A 19,053-nucleotide genomic window follows, 5' to 3' on the forward strand; every position below is an offset into this window, starting at 1 on the left:
CAGATTCATTCATGCATGCATGCATACATGTATATGCCCTCTGTGCTCTGTCCAAGTGACCATGGCATGTTTAGCTATAAAAGGGTGTCAACATTTGCTGACATGTCAATGACATAGAGTCCATACAAACTGAGGTGGCACAAAGATGCTGGCGTGTTGACCTGGGATTCGATAAGAGAGAATCCTAATCACCACATTTTTACCAGACATGATGAATATTCCACCATGATTTAAAAAAACCGTAGACAGTGCCCCTTCAATCTTGATTCTCCATACATGGCTATTCTCAAAAGGTTGAGGGGATGAGGCCATTTCCCTTCAATAATATACACTTTTGGTTTTGGAGAATCCTCCACGAACTTCACATCCCAATTCCCAATCCGACAGCCATAACCAGCAGAAAATAGCCGTGGCTTTCGAATTTTTGAATATACTCATGTGTTTCACTCTTATTATCGTGATCAATATCATTATCATACGTGGATTAATATATATATATATATATATATATATTTTTTTTTTCCAGATAGATGGCACTAGCAGGAAACCTTAATCATCCAACATGCATGTGAATTCCTTTCAATATCTTAATTCGATTGAAAAAGCTGTTTGAACGGGTATGACCATTCACAATGACAACACATCATTATTTCCTCTCAATTCTGAAAAGTTTTTGTCATCCTATCCTTAGTCTTTGGTGGATTTTATTCAGAATTTTGAAAATGAAATTGCTCGTGAATGCTATCTTTTCCTTGGGTCAATTGTGGAATCAAATTTTGAAATGCATAAACGTGTCTTATAAATTACAATAATTGAATTGAGTTGGCTTAATAATAATCTCTTTTAGGGACTAATCAACTACTATAAGGGATTGCTTGTACTGTAAGTAACAGGACCCATGGCCAACATAACCCTCTTGAGCTGTCATTATTGTAGTCTGTTTCCTTTAAGAAAAATGGATGAGATCAGACTCATTTATTTGTGAAGTTTTAGATTATAAATCGGTTATGCGATCGTAAATCAACACATTAAAAGTCCAAATTTTTTTTTTGAAAGATTTTATATTTATCCAGTTTATACATAAAAAGAGAGCTTTCCCCACCACCAAAAGAAAACAAAGAAGAAAATAATGGAGATGAATGGGGAACATGAACATAGAGGTTTTAATTCTTCTAAAATCAATGATGCCACAAATGTAAGGCCCAATGTCAACTGTTTGTAGCAGAAGCCCATAGGCCAATTGGTAAGTCAATGATGGAGGACGAGATTTTAGCCAATTTCAACCAAAAATCTCGAAAAGAAATAAGCGTCTTCACATTAATAAGAATAATTTGAATATTGGAAATTGGTATTCAAATAGGCTTCTTAATGATGGAATTAATCATAAATTACTCTTTTGGATATATCGGGATTCTCGAGCAAAATCTTGATTGGGATTCCAAGCGTAATATTCTTTAGTATCTAGGATTTTATTTTCGATTTTTATTTAATCAGGTTTAATTAAGTTTTCTAGTTTTAGTCTATAATAAATTATTCTTTTTGTTTTCTAGTTGTATTAGGTTTATGCTATGTGCCCTATATATAAGGCACCTCTTAGATTGTAATATTCATTCAAATTATCAATAAAAAACCAAATATTAGAGAAGTTTCTCTGTGTTTCTTACGGTTGTGCCCGTAATTGCTAGTGGATTCTAGCTCATCTCATATGGCTTTCGACGCTTGACAGAGCCTCTTACTATCGTGTTCACGCTTCCCGCATCATTTGGTATCAGAGCGGGTATCGCCCGCTTCTTAGCAGACGACGATCCAAGGGAGAAGTTCACTACCACCAACCTCAACGACGCTGGTCGTAGAGTATCTATCAAAGAAAGTTTCGTTGAAGAGGAACATACCAAGGGATTTGCCCTAGGACAACCTCATCAATCAAAAAAAAAAAAAAAAAAGGGAAAAAAAAAAAAGAAGAAAGAAGAAACATGGAACATTGGATATTCACAACGCCAGATTACGACGACTTCCGAACTACATGTGTCATCAAAGACAAGGTATGCTCTGTAATAATTGACAGTGGTCTACGAGAGAATTTTGTAGCAAACAAAATTGTGGATTATTTTCAATTGCCGACAGTGAAGCTGAGTGATCCATACTGGATTCCATTTGGGGAGGATGAATATGCACAAGTAACAGAGGTTTGTAAAGTTCCTGTCTCTATGGGAAAATTTTATAAAGAAGAGATTACTTGTCATGTGATTGATATGGACGACACTAATGTGCTTTTTGGAAGACCATGGCATGAAAGCGTCAAAGATGGTTATTGCAAAGACAACACATTTATTTAGGTGGGAGTCGCACAAAATTAAAATCAAGCCTAGAAGGAAGAATGTCAAGAATGACCATCCTGAGGTGTGTGAAAAGGAACATGAAGAAGCAACTTTGAAGATTGAAGAGAAACTCATTAAGGATAAGGAAGCTGATTCATTCATCACATCGATATCCATGTCATGCTTGCCTAATTGTGTTCAAGAACAACCCAAGGAGAAATCATTGCCCATTCCTTTTCAAGTGGAGGAGTTCAAGTTTCAAGATGCTTATTCTAAACTTGTCTACGGTATTGGATTCATGGTGATACCTTTTAATTTCGAGAATATTGAAGTTGATGGCTTATCATGTTTTATTCCTACTAATGATCGAGCTGCATACAAGAGGAACTCGAGGTCGAGTTCTTTTCAAGTGGAGGAGACTGATGTAGGACGAGATTTTAGCCAATTTCAACCATAAATCTCGAAAAGAAAGAAGCGTCTTCACATTAATAAGAATAATTTGAATATTGGAAATTGGTATTCAAATAGGCTTCTTAATGATGGAATTAATCATAAATTACTCTTTTGGATATATCGGGATTCTCGAGCAAAATCTTGATTGGGATTCCAAGCGTAATATTCTTTAGTATCTAGGATTTTATTTTCGATTTTTATTTAATCAGGTTTAATTAAGTTTTCTAGTTTTAGTCTATAATAAATTATTCTTTTTGTTTTCTAGTTGTATTAGGTTTATGCTATGTGCCCTATATATAAGGCACCTCTTAGATTGTAATATTCATTCAAATTATCAATAAAAAACCAAATATTAGAGAAGTTTCTCTGTGTTTCTTACGGTTGTGCCCGTAATTGCTAGTGGATTCTAGCTCATCTCATATGGCTTTCGACGCTTGACGGAGCCTCTTATTATCGTGTTCACACTTCCCGCATCAGTCAAGGTCATATTTCTTCGATTTTCCCGAATAGGCTACTGTAATTCTCTACTTCTCCAGGATTGGATGTTCTTCGTTAACTGATTTCTTAAGTTTAAATCTTTTTTAATATCTTGTAAATTTAGATGCTTTATTAACAATTATAGTTGACTGTGGTAATTTGAGGTCCTTGTAATGTGAATGTGAACTGAGTTTGCATTGTAGTTTCTTGATGATGGTGATGAGGTTAGCACAGGTTCGTTGATTTCACACTATTATGATTACGTACAATGTGTGCGCTTGGTCCGCAACGCAAATGCAAATCAAATAGGTCTTCTCTTGCTTTGCTGAAATAAATGTGTTGTAAACTCGTAATTTGTAGAAGGTTCCAGATCAAATGGTTCAACTCCGTAGCTTTCTTTTTGTATAGAAAGACAGGTATGAGTGATGTTTCAGTTAATTTGATTCCATAATCCATTAGTATGATTGACTTCTGGATGCTTTGTTTTCCTATACTTTCCCTGATGAGCACTGTCGCAGGTGGACTTTCACGAAAATGATTTACTTTATGAGAAGCCCTTTAGATTCGAAAGGTCGTCTACAGATTCTTAAAATTCATAGACAGGATGACGGCGAAATTTCTTGCTACGGATGTGAACCGCTTGAACAGCTTACTAGCTAGCTAGTTGTACGAAGAATTACAGTAGTATACAACTTGAAGCTGTTGTGAGAGGTGCTTTGTCCTTTGCTTTAGATAAGTGAGGTTGGATGATCTCTATATGACAGTGGATGAAGAGAGCATTAAGGTCACCATGGATGATTTCGTACTTGCACTACAAGAAGTTAATTAAATCTGCTTTAGGAGTTTCAATTGATGAACTCCAAATGGTATGGTAGATTGTGGTCATTATCATAATTAAGCAGGTTTATGAAAGAGTGATGCTACTTGTGGAGACACTTAAATTGGGCGAGCGAACGACAGCCCTTTTGTTAAATGCCCTTTAAATTGGTCAGAATATATTCTCTCACAGTTTTGGCCTTAAAAATCTAATTTTGGCGGGTAATGTTCATAACTTAACTACCAACTGTATTTCAAATAGTTACCTGTCACCCTTTGTTATCCTTATCCTTCTCACTCAGCTCTGCACCACAGAGCTGAGATATGGTGTTTTCGTTTTCATCTTCGTTGCTGACCACTCCACCCTCCACCCTTCACGTCCTCCCCGCCTCCGATCCTCCGTACAACCTCCTCCAAACCCACCCATCTCTCATTCTCCTCTCCAAATGCAAAAGCATCAAAAATCTCAAACAAGTCCACACCCACATCATCAAGACCGGCCTCCACAACACCCACTTTGCTATGAGCAAGCTCATCGAGTTTTGCGCCGTTTCGCAATTTGGGGACCTCTCCTATGCCCTGTCGGTCTTCGAATGCGTTGAGAATCCGAACCAGATTATTTGGAACACAATTATTCGAGGCTATTCCTTGAGCTCGAAACCATTACAGGCCGTGGAGTTCTATGTAAGGATGATTCTTTCGGGCGCTGAACCCAATTCTTACACATTCCCTTCTGTTTTGAAGTCTTGTGCGAGAGTTGGGGCAGCTCAGGAAGGGAAGCAGATCCATGGGCATGTGTTGAAGCATGGAGTTGGCTCTGATGCGTTTGTGCACACTTCTCTGATCAACATGTATGCGAAAAGTGGTGAATTGGACAATGCAAGGTTGGTTTTTGATAAGAGTCATCTGAGAGATGCGGTTTCGTTTACTGCTTTGATTACTGGCTATGTTTCAAGGGGTTGTATGGATGATGCCCGCAGCTTGTTTGATGAAATCTTAGTAAGAGATGCGGTGTCTTGGAATGCAATGATTTCGGGGTATGCTCAGAGCGGTCGGTTTGAGGAAGCGTTGGCTTTGTTTTCGGATATGCGAAAAGCAAATGTGGTTCCTAATGAGAGTACTATGCTTACTGTGCTTTCTGCTTGTGCTCAGTCGGGGTCACTTGAATTGGGAAAATGGGTTGCTTCTTGGATTGAAGACCAGGGACTTGGCTCAAATGTTAGGCTTGTTAATGCACTTATTGATATGTACTCAAAGTGTGGTGCTTTGGACACAGCTAGAGGTTTATTTGATGGTATGCAACAGAGGGATGTGATCTCATGGAATGTGATGATTGGTGGTTATACACATGAGAGCCGGTACAAGGAAGCCTTGGCACTCTTTCGGTTAATGCTACGTTCAAATGCAGAGCCTAATGATGTCACATTCTTGGGCATTCTTCCAGCTTGTGCTCATTTGGGAGCTCTTGACCTTGGCAAATGGATTCATGTTTACATAGATAATAAGTTGCAGTGTTTGACCAATACATCTCTCCAGACCAGTCTCATAGACATGTATGCAAAGTGCGGAAACATCGAGGCAGCAAAACAAGTCTTTGATGGTATGGAAGCCAAAAGCTTGGCCTCTTGGAATGCAATGATAACTGGCTTAGCAATGCATGGGAAAGCAAATGCAGCACTTGAGCTTTTCTCGAAGATGGCTGATGAAGGATTCAAACCAGATGATATCACATTTGTGGGAGTTTTTTCGGCTTGCAACCATGGTGGTCTAGTAGACCTTGGACGCCAATATTTTAGTTCCATGACCAAAGACTACCATATTTCACCGCAACTACAACACTATGGATGTATGATAGATCTTCTAGGACGAGCTGGGCTACTTGATGAAGCAGAGGCCCTAATGAAGACCATGGAGATGAAGCCAGATGGTGCTGTTTGGGGTTCTCTTCTTGGGGCTTGTAGAATCCATAAGCGTGTAGAGATGGGTGAATATGTTGCCAAACATGTGTTCGAATTGGAGCCTGAAAATGCTGGGGCTCATGTGCTGCTATCAAATATCTATGCAAGTGCTGGTAGGTGGGATGATGTAGCCAGAATAAGAACCACGCTGAACGATACGGGAATCAAGAAAGTTCCTGGCAGTACTTCTATTGAGCTGGATAGTGTTGTTCATGAGTTTCTTGTTGGTGACAAAGTGCATCCTTTAAGTGAAGAAATCTATGAGATGTTGAAAGAAATGGATAGGCTTTTGGATATGGCTGGTTTTGTGCCTGATACATCTGAGGTACTCTATGATATGGATGAGGAATGGAAGGAAGGAATTTTGAGTCATCATAGTGAGAAGTTGGCCATTGCTTTTGGTTTGATCAGCACAAAGCCAGGCACAACTATTCGAATTGTAAAGAATCTTCGAGTATGTGGAAATTGTCATTCAGCTACAAAGCTGATATCCAAGATCTTCAATAGGGAAATTATTGCAAGAGATAGGAATCGCTTCCACCATTTTAGAGATGGTTCTTGTTCATGTAATGACAATTGGTGAACATCCCTTAAGGGGCGATGGAAATGCAGGTGTTTTCCTCTCTGTACGTGGATGCAATTTAATTAAAATGCCATTTTTGATCATTTGTGCAGATAAGTTTCTATTATTAAATTTGGATAGAAACTGAACCAGTTGAATGGAAGAAAAGTGCATTATATTAAAGGTTGATAATCGAGTACATAAATTTTCTACTACTATTACAATGAAAACCCATCTCTATTTATTTATTATCAAGATGATACAACAACAACAGTAATTTAAACTCAAGTCAGTGATTGGAATTTATGCTTCATAGTTAGATCCTTGGTGGAATGAGTTCTTCCTTGCGGTTGCCAAAATGGTCTTGTCAGCCACTATGAAATATGCCATTCCAGCCGCTGTCATAATAAAATAAATCAACAAAATTTTCTTCAATATATAAAGTACTACTGATAATGATACAATAATACATGCATAAAGAAAGAAACTTTTTATGAGGATTATGATAGAAGGCAAAGATTGAAAACCTGTGGAGATTATGAGAGCCTGAGCAGTGGGATTCAGATTGGCTTTTGCCCATGGCAGCATCCTCACACTAGCAAACTGCATATAAATCATAATCTTAATTAGTTAATTTTGGGTATCATAGCTTCCCCCTTCATACATATATATTCACATACTTGTATATATTAAATATATGGAGCCAAAAGAAACTTACAGTTGGAATTGCAGTGGCAATGCTAGCAACAACAGCTGCCTTAGCTCCAGCTTTTACACCCTCTGATCCATTAAAAAAGTTAAAGGTTAAACTTCCAGAAGAAATTCTTAGGCCAGCTAGTGATCTTCGCACATTTGTTCTAAACTTCAGAAAATTAAGAAAAGAAATTTTGTATACAAAAACTACGAGCTAGTATATCAGCCGGGTATTAGCTAGGGTCCCCCACTTGATAGGCTGGTCCTATACTTTATCCATTTGATCAAGAACAAGCCCTTTATGTGTTCTTTGGCAAAAAGGGGACCATGATCAAATACAAAATCTTAATCTCATAATAAGCATATATCTGATATCAGTCTGTAACCAACTTTTTACAGGCTCAAGGCAAGAGATATATACAAGTAATACAACTTCCTACTCCCAGTTCCCATGATGCTTAACATCATGAATTACCACATGCCTCTCAAACCTTCATACTGGTATAAATTCTAACCATAAATACATGTATATGATATGTATACAATGTATGAATCAAGTTGGTCAAAAAGGTGAGGTAGGAAAACAAGAACATACCACGAGAACAGCGCTTAGCCAACTGCTGGTCAAATGAAGTCAGGCTGCGTTTCTCCATGGGAGACTGAGCCACATTCTTTGCCATTGCAAGAGTATTAGTACGTGTAGTGGTAGTAGATGAATAAATGGAATGATAGAAGTTAGAAGAGCTGGGATGAAATTTTGAGAAGCTATTTCCTGAAAACTTTGGATGAATGGTAAAGTTACGCATGGGTGGATATTTATGGGGGATTTAGGTGTAGCTGGTTACTGAGAGAGGTCCAAGTGTTGTGAGAGAGCAGCTGGTTTTCAATGATTTCTGGTATCTGAGTCACTTGTTTTCAATGAATGGTCGGTTTTGTTCTGTTGCTTTATATTCCCCAAATGCCCATGGTTTTATCAGGGAAAGTTTGGGTCCAAAGGCAAATGGATGTATAGAGGATACAAATGTAAAAACAAATTCTCACCGATCAGGTGAAGAGCATAGAGATGAGATTCTGCTCCTATTATCCATTGGTGTTGCAGAACTGACATAAGAATCTTAAATATATAAGTATATATGACTCATTTTTTCAAATTACCATAGTAGTTTATTAGGCAGAACTCCATCTTTTCTGTAAGTCGGTTTCGGTTTCTCTCCCTTGAAACGAGAGAGGAAAAGTGCAACCGGTTTAGGACAAAGCTGCCCCGAAGGGCCAAAACCATGGGTAGCCCTTCAAAGGATCGATCTCTGGTTTCATGCACCTCAAACTCAAACTGCTCATGAGATTGTAGCACGTGTGCTCAAGGGGTTCCTGAGATTAGAACACGTTTCATAGATCGATCTGCACCTGTTGCAGCTGATCCACAGTGCCACAGTAGTGGTCAGTGGCACTCAACTCGATTCCATATATGATATTAACGTAAAAAAAAAAAAAAAAATTCATATATATGGTCATGTATTAGTTTTATATTTATGTTATTTTACAGAAAATTATATAAAATTAATCTAAGTTAATGTATTGATGCACGTACGGAAGAAACCATATTTCAAAGAAACCATATTTCCTGGTACATACTTTCTATTTATATGAGTTCATGGTTTTGCCTTTGAGTGGGTGGCCAGTGGCTATGGGTCAGTGGTTTCATTAATGAACATTGTAGTGGTTGTGTGTAGCTTTCTTTTTGGTGGAGAATATCATACTTTACCTCATTGAAATAAGACAGGGGCAGTAATCTTATTCTACCAACTCTTTTTTTGGCAACTTATTCAATCAATTCAGCCAATAAAACAGCAAAAGTCCTTTGATCAATTCTGAACGTTAATCCAATAGCCAATGGTGATAGTTAATTACAAATGTAAACGGTTGAGTTTTTTTTTTTTTTTTTTGAGGGAAATGGAATCAGGTTCCAAATATATTACGACGTCACTGCGTCAAGCTAGAGGGTTCCACGAAACCACTCATAATACAAGTTCAAGCACAATACAGAATGCACAAAGCAGCCAAAATCTCCTAACAAAAAAACTACAAACCTAAAGGAACTGCAAAGAAAAAAACTCCCCAATCCTACACCATCCAAGAATGAAGCATTCAAGAAACAGATATAGGACTAGGAAATGAAATGCAAAAACAAAACAAAAGAAAGAAAAAAAATGCAAACCTACACAACCCGAAACAAAGCAACTATAATGAAGCATTAACGCCTAAAAACCCAATGGTGTACGTCTCTGCAAGCATCATAGCCAAAGCTTCCTCGGGTCAATGTAGGTCTGCAACCCTAACCCTCTTGAGGTAGGGCATTCAGCTCCTCCGAAGACGACCCCCCAGCGTCCACCCCTGAGGTGGGTGTAGACTTGGGCTTGTTCCGACGACTGCGTGGTCGACCCTTCTTCTTTGGAAGTTTCCCATCAGTGACTGGGACCTCAACTAAGCCTTCAGAAAACTTCAAGCGCTTCCCATCCTCAAGCCACTCCTCCTCACGAAGCCGTCTCACACCCAAAACCCTATATGAGTGTCCAAGGAGACCATCAGCAAAAGGCCCAGAGCGTTCAAGTCCAGCTGACCCATTACCCGTCCCAACAACTCTCAAATTGGTCAACCCGGCCCCAGCGGTCAACCCTAATTTGAAATTAGGGTTTCCCGCCAAAAAACTCGGGACAGCCACTTGCGAGTTCAGCTCCATCCCCGCCGCTTCCTGCCTTAGCTCGGTCACCTGTACTGCCTCAGATCCCAACGTTGGCACATCCACTGAGCCTGATTGCAACGCCTCCACCAGAGCAAGAGACGACTGCGGGATTTCCACCGTAGCAATGGATGGAAACACCGCCTCCTTTTGCAGCGCTTGCGACGACACCGCCGCATCCTTCACCAACATCTAGTCGCATGCCCCTCCACCATGAGTGAAGAAACCACAACCCTTACATATTCCCCTGCACTTTTCATAGCGGAATTCCAGGTCCACCGAAACCTCAGACGAGAAACAGATCGTCCGCCGAGCTCAGACTCGTTGGCGCACATCATGGACTAACTGGATCCTTTGGGTAGTCTCCTTACGTTGCACCGCCACATGATCAACCTTCACGAAAGTACCTAGCAAGTTGCCAATCTAGGTGAGAGCCTGCACATTGCGCATAGCCACTCTCAGTCCTGTGACTCCTGTCACCGCCACCCACACCTCTAGAAAATGCAGAGGAGCCTCAGCTAAAGCCCCAACACTGTCATAATCAGCCAACAATAGCATCGAGTTGCTGTAATACCATGGGTCACCGTGAAGAACACGGTGCTTCACCTCCTGCTCCTTAAATTGGAACACGAAGATCCCTCCCTCCTCTTCACGGATCAAAACCCTCTCTTTCAGCCGCCACACTCCGGTCATCACTGCCGAGAACGATGGGATAACCACCGGTTTCTTGATCAGCAAACGCCCACACAGGTAAAAAAACGGATCGGAGATCACATCCCCGCCTCCCACCAGGTTCACTACTGCCTCCTCCGAAAAGGCAAGAGACACCGCCGCACCCTTTGCTGCCATCGCTGCGCTAAACTCGATCAGTCTTTCGGGGAGGAAACCCTAGCAGAGCAAAAGTCGACAACTTTTGTACTTGATTTTTTTATTCAAGAAAAGTCTTAATTTTGGTAGGTTGTAATGTACACGGTTGAGTTTAGCTGTGACTTTCTAATCATAAACATATTGGTGTGGAAAAATTGGCCCAAACATATGCAGGGAGCTATAGCTAGCTCCATTTGTTTATTCAAGCTTTTCTCTATATATTCCTTGAAAAAGTAGCCTCTGAACTTGGAAATTGGGAAAGAAAAATAGCTACATATTGTTCTCTCAGAGCTAAATTAAGATCACATTAGCATCATGATTAGGACGTTAGTTTTCTAAGCTTAAGGCACATGCCAAAATCTAGTACGCTCAGCACCCTCTGGGCTGGTTCCCCTTTGGTTAATAATCTATTCATTCAATTGCCCAAAGAGCAAAAACCAAGTGTGTGAGTGGGACACCAGATAACCCAACTTGTATGGACCCAAAAACAAATCTGGGGAGATTGGCCTACTGTAAGGTTTCATTTTGAAGCCATATTAAGATTTAGGACTACTCACTACAGAATGTGTCTCACATAAGATATATATCACGACACTGTGAAAAATTGATTTACAAACATGATAGAAGTTTTAAAAGTATAACGAAAGCAGTACTAGCTAGTTCGAAAGAATTGATAAAAACTAACTATTGTCATGTGGAACAAGGAGTATTATGTATCAAAATCCATATCAAATTAGTATTTGGATCCTCTGGTCATCATATGCTTTTTAAGATACTTGAGATGACCATCTGATCTGATCTGATGATGCTCTACATCCAAATTAACAAAAGAAACATTATAATTGTTATTAATAATCGCAATCATAATTGCCTTAAATGAATAATAATTCTATAACTTTTGGGGTTGGCTGCTAACAGGTAATATTTTAGTACCCCACAAAATTATTCTTCATTTTAGTCCCACATCCCTAATGCCTTCAAATCGAAGGTAAAACTCTTAGTCCGATCATGTGTGCTGGCTAAGATTGTTGGATTAATGTAACAAAAAAAAAAAGAAAAAAAAAAAAGACAAAATAAGCTACATCATTTTTGGTCTTATCATCAAAAAGCTAAAATGATAAGCAACAAAATGTTTTTGGAATTGTTAAATGATTTCTGAATTATATGATTCTTTGGAGGAGGGAAAGCCATGAGTAAAGGCAGCTTGTCTAGTCAAAGTAATGATGTGTTGGCTAAAGGAAAGTGGTGAGTAGTATAATGCAAAACAACAAATTTGTATAATAATTCTTGTTTTAATTAATCATTGTAATCCACATCCTTTATAGGAATTATATATGATATTAGAGATATGTAATGTCATGTCATTTTTTACATCACTTAGTGTTGTATTGACATCATTCAAATAACAAATCCGGAGCATTAAACTTTTTAAAATCTAATGGTTCACAAGAGGTGTAAAAAGTTGTGTAAAATATGGTGTCCCTTGATCCGGACCCAATAATTAATGGCATTTAAGCTACTAATTGCATTGATGAGCAAGTCTCAATCACTTTCGAAAGAAAATAAAATATGCCAATTGAGGAGGGTTGAGATCATCTTATAAGTGTTGGGTCATTTACACCGTCAGTGTATAGAATAGTTTCCAATCGAGACATCGAAACAATATTCACATACTCCGTTAAAAAAAAAAATACATTTATTAAGAGAACATTAATTTTTGTAGTCCGAACTATAAAATTACAATGTAGAATGTACGTGAATAAGAGTAGTTCCGACGAGTTCATCTAAACTCGTTTGGACATCATCAAAACTTGGCTGTTTTCATGTTTCTGGATAGATACGCTTTAGCTTATCAGAAGAATATAAAGGAGATGATCACCATGAATGATATAAGATGTGGACAAGCTTTGATCGATCACCATGCTCTACCCTCTACAATTTTATCTAAAGAGGTTGTTGTCTTGTTGATGATGCCCTAGCTAAGTACGTACTGGTCTTGCAATTGGTACCACAGATTGGCTTGAAATTCGACCACTTAAACGGCCTGTAGCTAGGGAAACCCAAAAACAAATTGCAGAAAAGAAGTTTTGGTTTCTGATGCATGTGCATGATAAATTAATGATAGCTTCCCTATTGCTGACACAAGTATTAGCTCGACATATACGTACGTACGTATGTACGTATATATTTATTCTCTGTAACACGTAGATAGGGCTATCCCTTTCGTACGTGATGAGTGGGGAAGAAGCCTCACGCGTGCTTCTGCAAACTAGATCGATCAGTCGGAGTTTCCATCAATGGTATGGACAAAATGGGCAGCTCTTGAAACCTCTGTTGACCTTTCCTGCATATATATATATCGTTGACTTCCTCCATTGGAACTCTAGCTAGCTATCAAAAGCCAAAAGTACACTGACATCTTACTGTGATATCATACATGTATAAGGATTTATATATTAGACTGTACCACCCGACGTTGCGGATTATGATTAAACTGATACACAAACACGTAATGATCAAATGCCTTAATTTCTACTACGCATGCTTGAGTTGGGTCAGTGACGACTCAGTGCCTGCATATATATACAAATAATATCACTCCATCATGGAAAGTTTGATCGATATGCATATAGCTAGGGTCTGATATTATACTAAAGGATCTTTTCGATCTCACTACAAAACAAAAGGTTCATTTGAATCCAATGGAGCCCTGGTTGGAAAATTATTGAAAATGGGTTACTCTATTGGAATCTCTCAACTATGAATAAAGGTTGAAAGGAGAAAAGGACTTTTTTCCATGAATGAACAAAAACATTAGAAGAACAAAAAGAAGCAAATGAAGCATGATGATTTCTTTAGTTCTTTTCTTGGTGAAGAAAGAGCATGTGAATGTGAGGAGTGGCCATCAAAGTTGCCCATATGCATAAAGCAGACCATTTCAATTTTTATAAAAAGATGATATCAATTTCTTTTTATTATAATTTTTTCCATCATGACAAGAGTAATTATTGTACTCACATGACTTCATGGAGTTCTCATGAAAATCACATTGGGACAATTATGGGGATCATCCCTTCATCCATCTACTTTTACACCTATACACAAATTTCACTATTCAATATCATACAATACAACGATACATAGACAAAGAATCTAACACTTGGTCAAAAACAAAAAACATAAAGCCCTTCTCATTAATATATAATTAGTAGGAAAACAGAGGAAATAAATTCTTAATTCTTTGATGTCAAGCGTGATGATAAGTAATTGGCATACTTTCTGTTTTACCTAGCTATTCACATTCATAATACATAAATATCTAAGCAATTAGAAATAGTCAATATGATGATGAGGGATCTGGTATGGTTCATCCCTCTCTTTCTTGCTCAACTTAGGTAAATAATTACCTCTATTACTACTAGTCCTAATCTTATGCAAATGATCATGGCTAGCAGGAACTTGAGGAGGCCTAACTGATCTAATCAAAGCCCAATTCACACCCTTAAAGAACTCATGCCTTTTGATCTCAACAGAACCCTTCAAGCTTCCTATTCTCTTCTTGGGATTCTTCACCAAAAGCTTGCTTATAAGGTCTTGCACTTTGGCCATTTCTGCCTCAAACTCTTTGCTGCTGCTACTATTAGTAACCCTATTATCATTAAGCACTAGCTTTGGAAAGCTCAATGGCTGCTTAAGAATATTGATGAGGGTTTTCTCATTGTTTTCACCTTTGAAAGGTGTCCTCCCATATAACATTTCATACAAGAACACCCCAAATGTCCACCAATCAACTGCACTCCCATGGCCTTGTCCTGAGATCACCTCCGGTGCTAAGTACTCGTGTGTTCCAACAAATGACTTGGACCGGGCATGGATTGGCTCCGCTACCAATTCCGGATCAAGTACTAATTGATTAACACCTTGATCATCACTATCACCAACATGTTCTGTTATTGTTGTGACTGTGGCTCTCTTTTTCTTGGTGGAGGCTGAAAAAATGCAAGAGAGGACAGGCTGCATGGGAGCTGCACAAGATGGCATAGATGAGCTCTTTACAATCTTTTCAGTGTTGGATTCCAAGTCCAATTTACGCCTCAGCAACTTTGGAACGACGTCGCATTTAAGAGACAGATCGAAATCCGAAAGCATTATGTGACCGTCCTCTCTAACTAGCACATTTTCAGGCTTCAAATCTCTGTAAACAATGCCCATCATATGCAGATACTCGAGAGCTAGAAGTGTCTCTGCAGCATAAAACCTGTCATTTTCAACATAAGCACAAGATCAGTAACAAAATCACACATTTAATTAGAACAAGTTAATGCTTCTTCAAAAAGTTAACTAATTAGTAATGCACTAGTAGTTTACCAATAAGATGTATTTCGAGCTAAATGAATGCTTAAAATAATAAAGTTTTAAAACGACGTTGTTTTATACATAATTACCTAAATTACGTACCTAGCAGATGAGATACTGAAGCGCTTTCCGGGCAGGCGTTGACGGGCAGCATACAAGTCACCGCCGGGGCAAAATTCCATAACCAAGCAGGAGTAGTGAGAAGCATCAAAGTCAGCATACAGGGTTGGTAAAAATGGGTGGTCAAGCATGTCTAAAATCTCCTTCTCCATTTCAGCTCTATGCAATTTGTTCCTTATTGCAAGTGCTTCTCTGTCCACCACTTTCATGGCGTAGAAGCACTGCGGCTGCTTAGGCAGCCCCGCCACGGCGGCAGTGGGGTTCCTTATCTGGCAAAGGTACACATTGCCTATGTCGCCGCTGCCGAGGCGGCGGAGGAGCCGGAAATGGTCGAGACCAACTCGGCCTTTGGAGCTCCGGAGCCGCCTCATGGCTTCCCATGCAGCTTGGTTCGCCTTGTGCGGCTTGTGAGCTGAGCTGAGTTGGGAGGCCTCAGAAGTGGCGGAGGAACAGACGGAGACGGAGCTCCGGCGCCGGCTGCTGAAGCTGAGGTTGCTCATCCAGCTACGGCTAGAGTCCGGCATGGTTATGGAGGAAGAGCTACTGTCATAGTCGGATGATTCAGTACTTGTTATTGCTGCCATTGTAGAAGTGTTTGAGAAAATGCGGAGAAGAAAGCATGTATATGTTTTCTGAAGCTCTGTTGCTTTGCTTTATGAGAGGGTTTTTATAAGAGGAGCTTGTGGGAATTAGCACCCTAACTACTTTGTTTGGTAGTTACAAACTCTTGCTTTTGCTAATAGCCTAATAGAGATGGTAAATGACATTTTTACTCTTCTACATTAGGAATTTAGGATGGCTACATTTTGGTATTTAATTAGTTAGTGTGTGCTTCAATTTAAGTTGCTCGTCACCTTTTATGTCATACGACTTTTCTTATAAAAATATCACGTCTTAAATCTCATTTTAATGTTGATAACATTACCAACATTGCCAATAGTCTTGTTCATCCTTGCTAAATACCTCAAAACAATTTCGATTTTTCATTCGAAACTCCAATACAATGAAGGGGGTCTAAGCTAGAGGCTACTTGTGCAAAATTGGAACACTTGCAGAACAAATTACACTAATTATAGAGAGGTAGTTAAAGGAAAATTTGCTGGTACGTACCAATTACTGTGCCTCCACTACCACAAACTTTTACAGCAATGCCATCGTTTTTACTTTCTGGATGAATCATGTGAGGCTCTTCCACAAAAAGTAGAAAGGATTCAGAGGATTTGCTATTTTGGTCCTAAAATTAATTTTATCTGCACACAGAAATGAAACACTTTTAGGTGCACAGTAAGTAGTGCAGTCCATACTGGATTTTTGTTCTGGTGTAAGATTACTACTCAACCAAGCAAAAGACTGCAACAAAATAAAGAGCTTTTAGTTCGATGGATATTCTAGGCATGCATCTCAGCTGACACAACCACTATGCTTTGTTTTCAAAAGTGACTTCCAAAATAAAAATGGTGACGCATCTTTCATCATATAAAAGATCCAAAACCAGGCATTGTAACCTGTAACTCAGTTTTCTACCTTATCTTGCCCAGATTTTTGATTTTTATTTGGTGTAGTTTAGCACCTTGTCAACTTCTTATGTAAAAGTCTTCGATGGAAGAATATATATGATATTTCTGTCTAAGAATCGCACTAGTACTTGTTCGTGAATCGTGGAGATGTACACGTATTTCTGTTTCTAGCAGGGAAATTCTAGATCGAGTTCATGGTTAAAATGATATATGAAAGAAAGATATGTCAAGATTAAGTTATAATATTTCTCTATCAGTCAAAATGAAGATTTCAATTAACTTTAAGATACGAAATATGAATGAACGTATATTTTGATAGTCAATACACGTACTGATTTAAAGATTTGTTCAAATACCAATTAAACATGTTAATGATCGTATATGTAGCATTGTGTCGATTTACCCGAACACCACTACGGTTCTTCGGCCGTGGCGGTTTCGTTATTTTCCCTCAATACATGTGAATTTCCATAGATGCAGTCAAAAAGGGTTGGTTCTTTCCTGTTAAAAGCTCCTACTCCGTTTCTCAAGAAAACCATCGTTGTAAAAAGTGATAAAGTTGCAATTATCCAAACCCACGCTTACCTTAAACGACATGTCGTGCCAACCAGTCCAGCGTCCTTTTCTTTTATCTCGGTCTCAGTTCATCGGCCAGTCAAATTGCCACCGTAAAGAACGAATGGTAGTTACTTCAAAAAGTGAGGGGGCTTTTGGTAAATTAAGGGGACAACCGTGGCCCACATGAATCTGAGGAAAGGCGGGGATCAAAGGCCTGGTGGGCCGGGGGTGGGTGCACCGAAAACCCGTGCCCCAAATTCATATCCACCTCACTCTTTGGGGAGGTGCTCCCTTTATATCTCTTCTTCTTCTTTCTTTTATGATATTCTTGTCAAGCATGTGAAACCATGTATGGACATTGTAGGGGACCTGTATTGGGTCCAAAGTAATGCAACTCAGTCTTAAATGAATGACCCATTTTAGGGTAATTTGTGTGATTAGTACTACAAGTATTGTATTCTTATAGCAGACTATTATCGGACTGCTGAATTATAGTTCATGCATCTTAAGATAGGTGAATATTTCTTGCTCATTATCAGACAATCACTTATTTACAAACCTTATGTGGGGCTAATAGTATTCATTTCCCGTTTCATGAAGAACTCTTTTCGCTCTGTTTGGCTCTATCCCTCTCGAGGGGGCGGCTACTGTGACATAACAAGACTATAGGATAGTAATTAGTTTTCTTTAAGTACTAATTTTTGTATTTAGTTGGATATCCCCATTTAGTTATGCACAATCTTGGATTTCATCAATCCCCCCACCATATTCCACTTTTCAGCTTTAGATCAGACAACAAAGATCACCCAATCACTGTGGTTCTGGACTTCTTGTTGCTCACTACCCCATTCCATAGACCATGGTGCTGATCTTGTGGGACCTTAATGAGCACAGATCATTTCATATCATTATTGATCACAAAACTTCTATCAAAGAAATGAGAGAAAAGCAATATGGGTTTGATTGATGAAGTGAATATTGGATGACACCAAATCTTGTCATTCCTGCCTATTTGATTGGACTTTGGACCTTTTCAGAAACACATTGAATTTTTCCCTCTGCACATTTCATATCCTAAAACCAATTGTCACCCCTTTCTATAATTCTACCTTTCAATTCTTCACTTTTCTCAGCAGGATCTTATCGCTTTCAGTTTTTGGTTTCAGTTTCAGGCAACAGACTTGGCAAGAATTGCAGGGTTGCAGAATGGCATATATATATATATATGAAGGCTCAAAGCTCCATCACTTGCCCCATGCATTCTTCTCCCCTCACTCTTAAAGATATACAACAACTTTTGTTTTGATTTTTATTTCAATTTCTTTTGATTGAACCAAAAATCTCTTAGAAAACAGGTTGGTAGAATTCATTTTTTCTGTTTACTGGTTTGGTTATGTTCTGTATTGCATGAAAGTTGGATTTGAATTATAGGATCTTGGATGGGGCCAAAATACTGCATCATTGCAAATGATCATATTGAAAGAGAAAAAGAAAAGTTTCATTCATTTCTTTAATCATGTATCCAGCAAAGGCTATGTAAGAAAATGGAATATCAAAACTTCATTGTGGTCCAAATTACATAAACTAGAAATTTAGATATAACATTTGATTAAGGATTGAC

General features: G+C 38.7%; 3 protein-coding genes across 3 annotated transcripts; 1 reads left to right on the top strand and 2 right to left on the bottom strand.

Moving 5' to 3' along the window:
* The first annotated feature begins 4,297 nt into the window (after window positions 1–4,297).
* On the top strand, window positions 4,298–6,691 carry LOC133710582 (pentatricopeptide repeat-containing protein At1g08070, chloroplastic-like). Its single transcript, XM_062136692.1, has one exon. It carries the CDS (start codon window positions 4,389–4,391, stop codon window positions 6,603–6,605), a length of 2,217 nt encoding a protein of 738 aa, XP_061992676.1. The 5' UTR covers window positions 4,298–4,388; the 3' UTR covers window positions 6,606–6,691.
* Window positions 6,692–6,742: 51 nt separating this feature from the next.
* LOC133710586 (early nodulin-93-like) lies at window positions 6,743–8,071 on the bottom strand. Its single transcript, XM_062136697.1, has 4 exons — window positions 7,873–8,071; window positions 7,303–7,364; window positions 7,112–7,187; window positions 6,743–6,982 (listed from the first exon to the last, which is right to left on the bottom strand). The coding sequence occupies exons 1-4, from the start codon at window positions 7,955–7,957 to the stop codon at window positions 6,888–6,890; spliced, it is 318 nt and encodes a 105-aa protein (XP_061992681.1). The 5' UTR covers window positions 7,958–8,071; the 3' UTR covers window positions 6,743–6,887.
* A 5,977-nt stretch (window positions 8,072–14,048) lies between these two features.
* Window positions 14,049–16,012, bottom strand: LOC133726974 (protein kinase PINOID 2). The gene is made up of 2 exons (XM_062154604.1): window positions 15,340–16,012; window positions 14,049–15,139 (listed from the first exon to the last, which is right to left on the bottom strand). Exons 1-2 carry the CDS (start codon window positions 15,939–15,941, stop codon window positions 14,209–14,211), a joined length of 1,533 nt encoding a protein of 510 aa, XP_062010588.1. The 5' UTR covers window positions 15,942–16,012; the 3' UTR covers window positions 14,049–14,208.
* Between the last annotated feature and the right edge of the window lie 3,041 nt (window positions 16,013–19,053).

The sequence above is a fragment of the Rosa rugosa genome, chromosome 1 (genome assembly GCF_958449725.1).
Source record: "Rosa rugosa chromosome 1, drRosRugo1.1, whole genome shotgun sequence".
Classification (NCBI taxonomy): Eukaryota; Viridiplantae; Streptophyta; class Magnoliopsida; order Rosales; family Rosaceae; genus Rosa; species Rosa rugosa.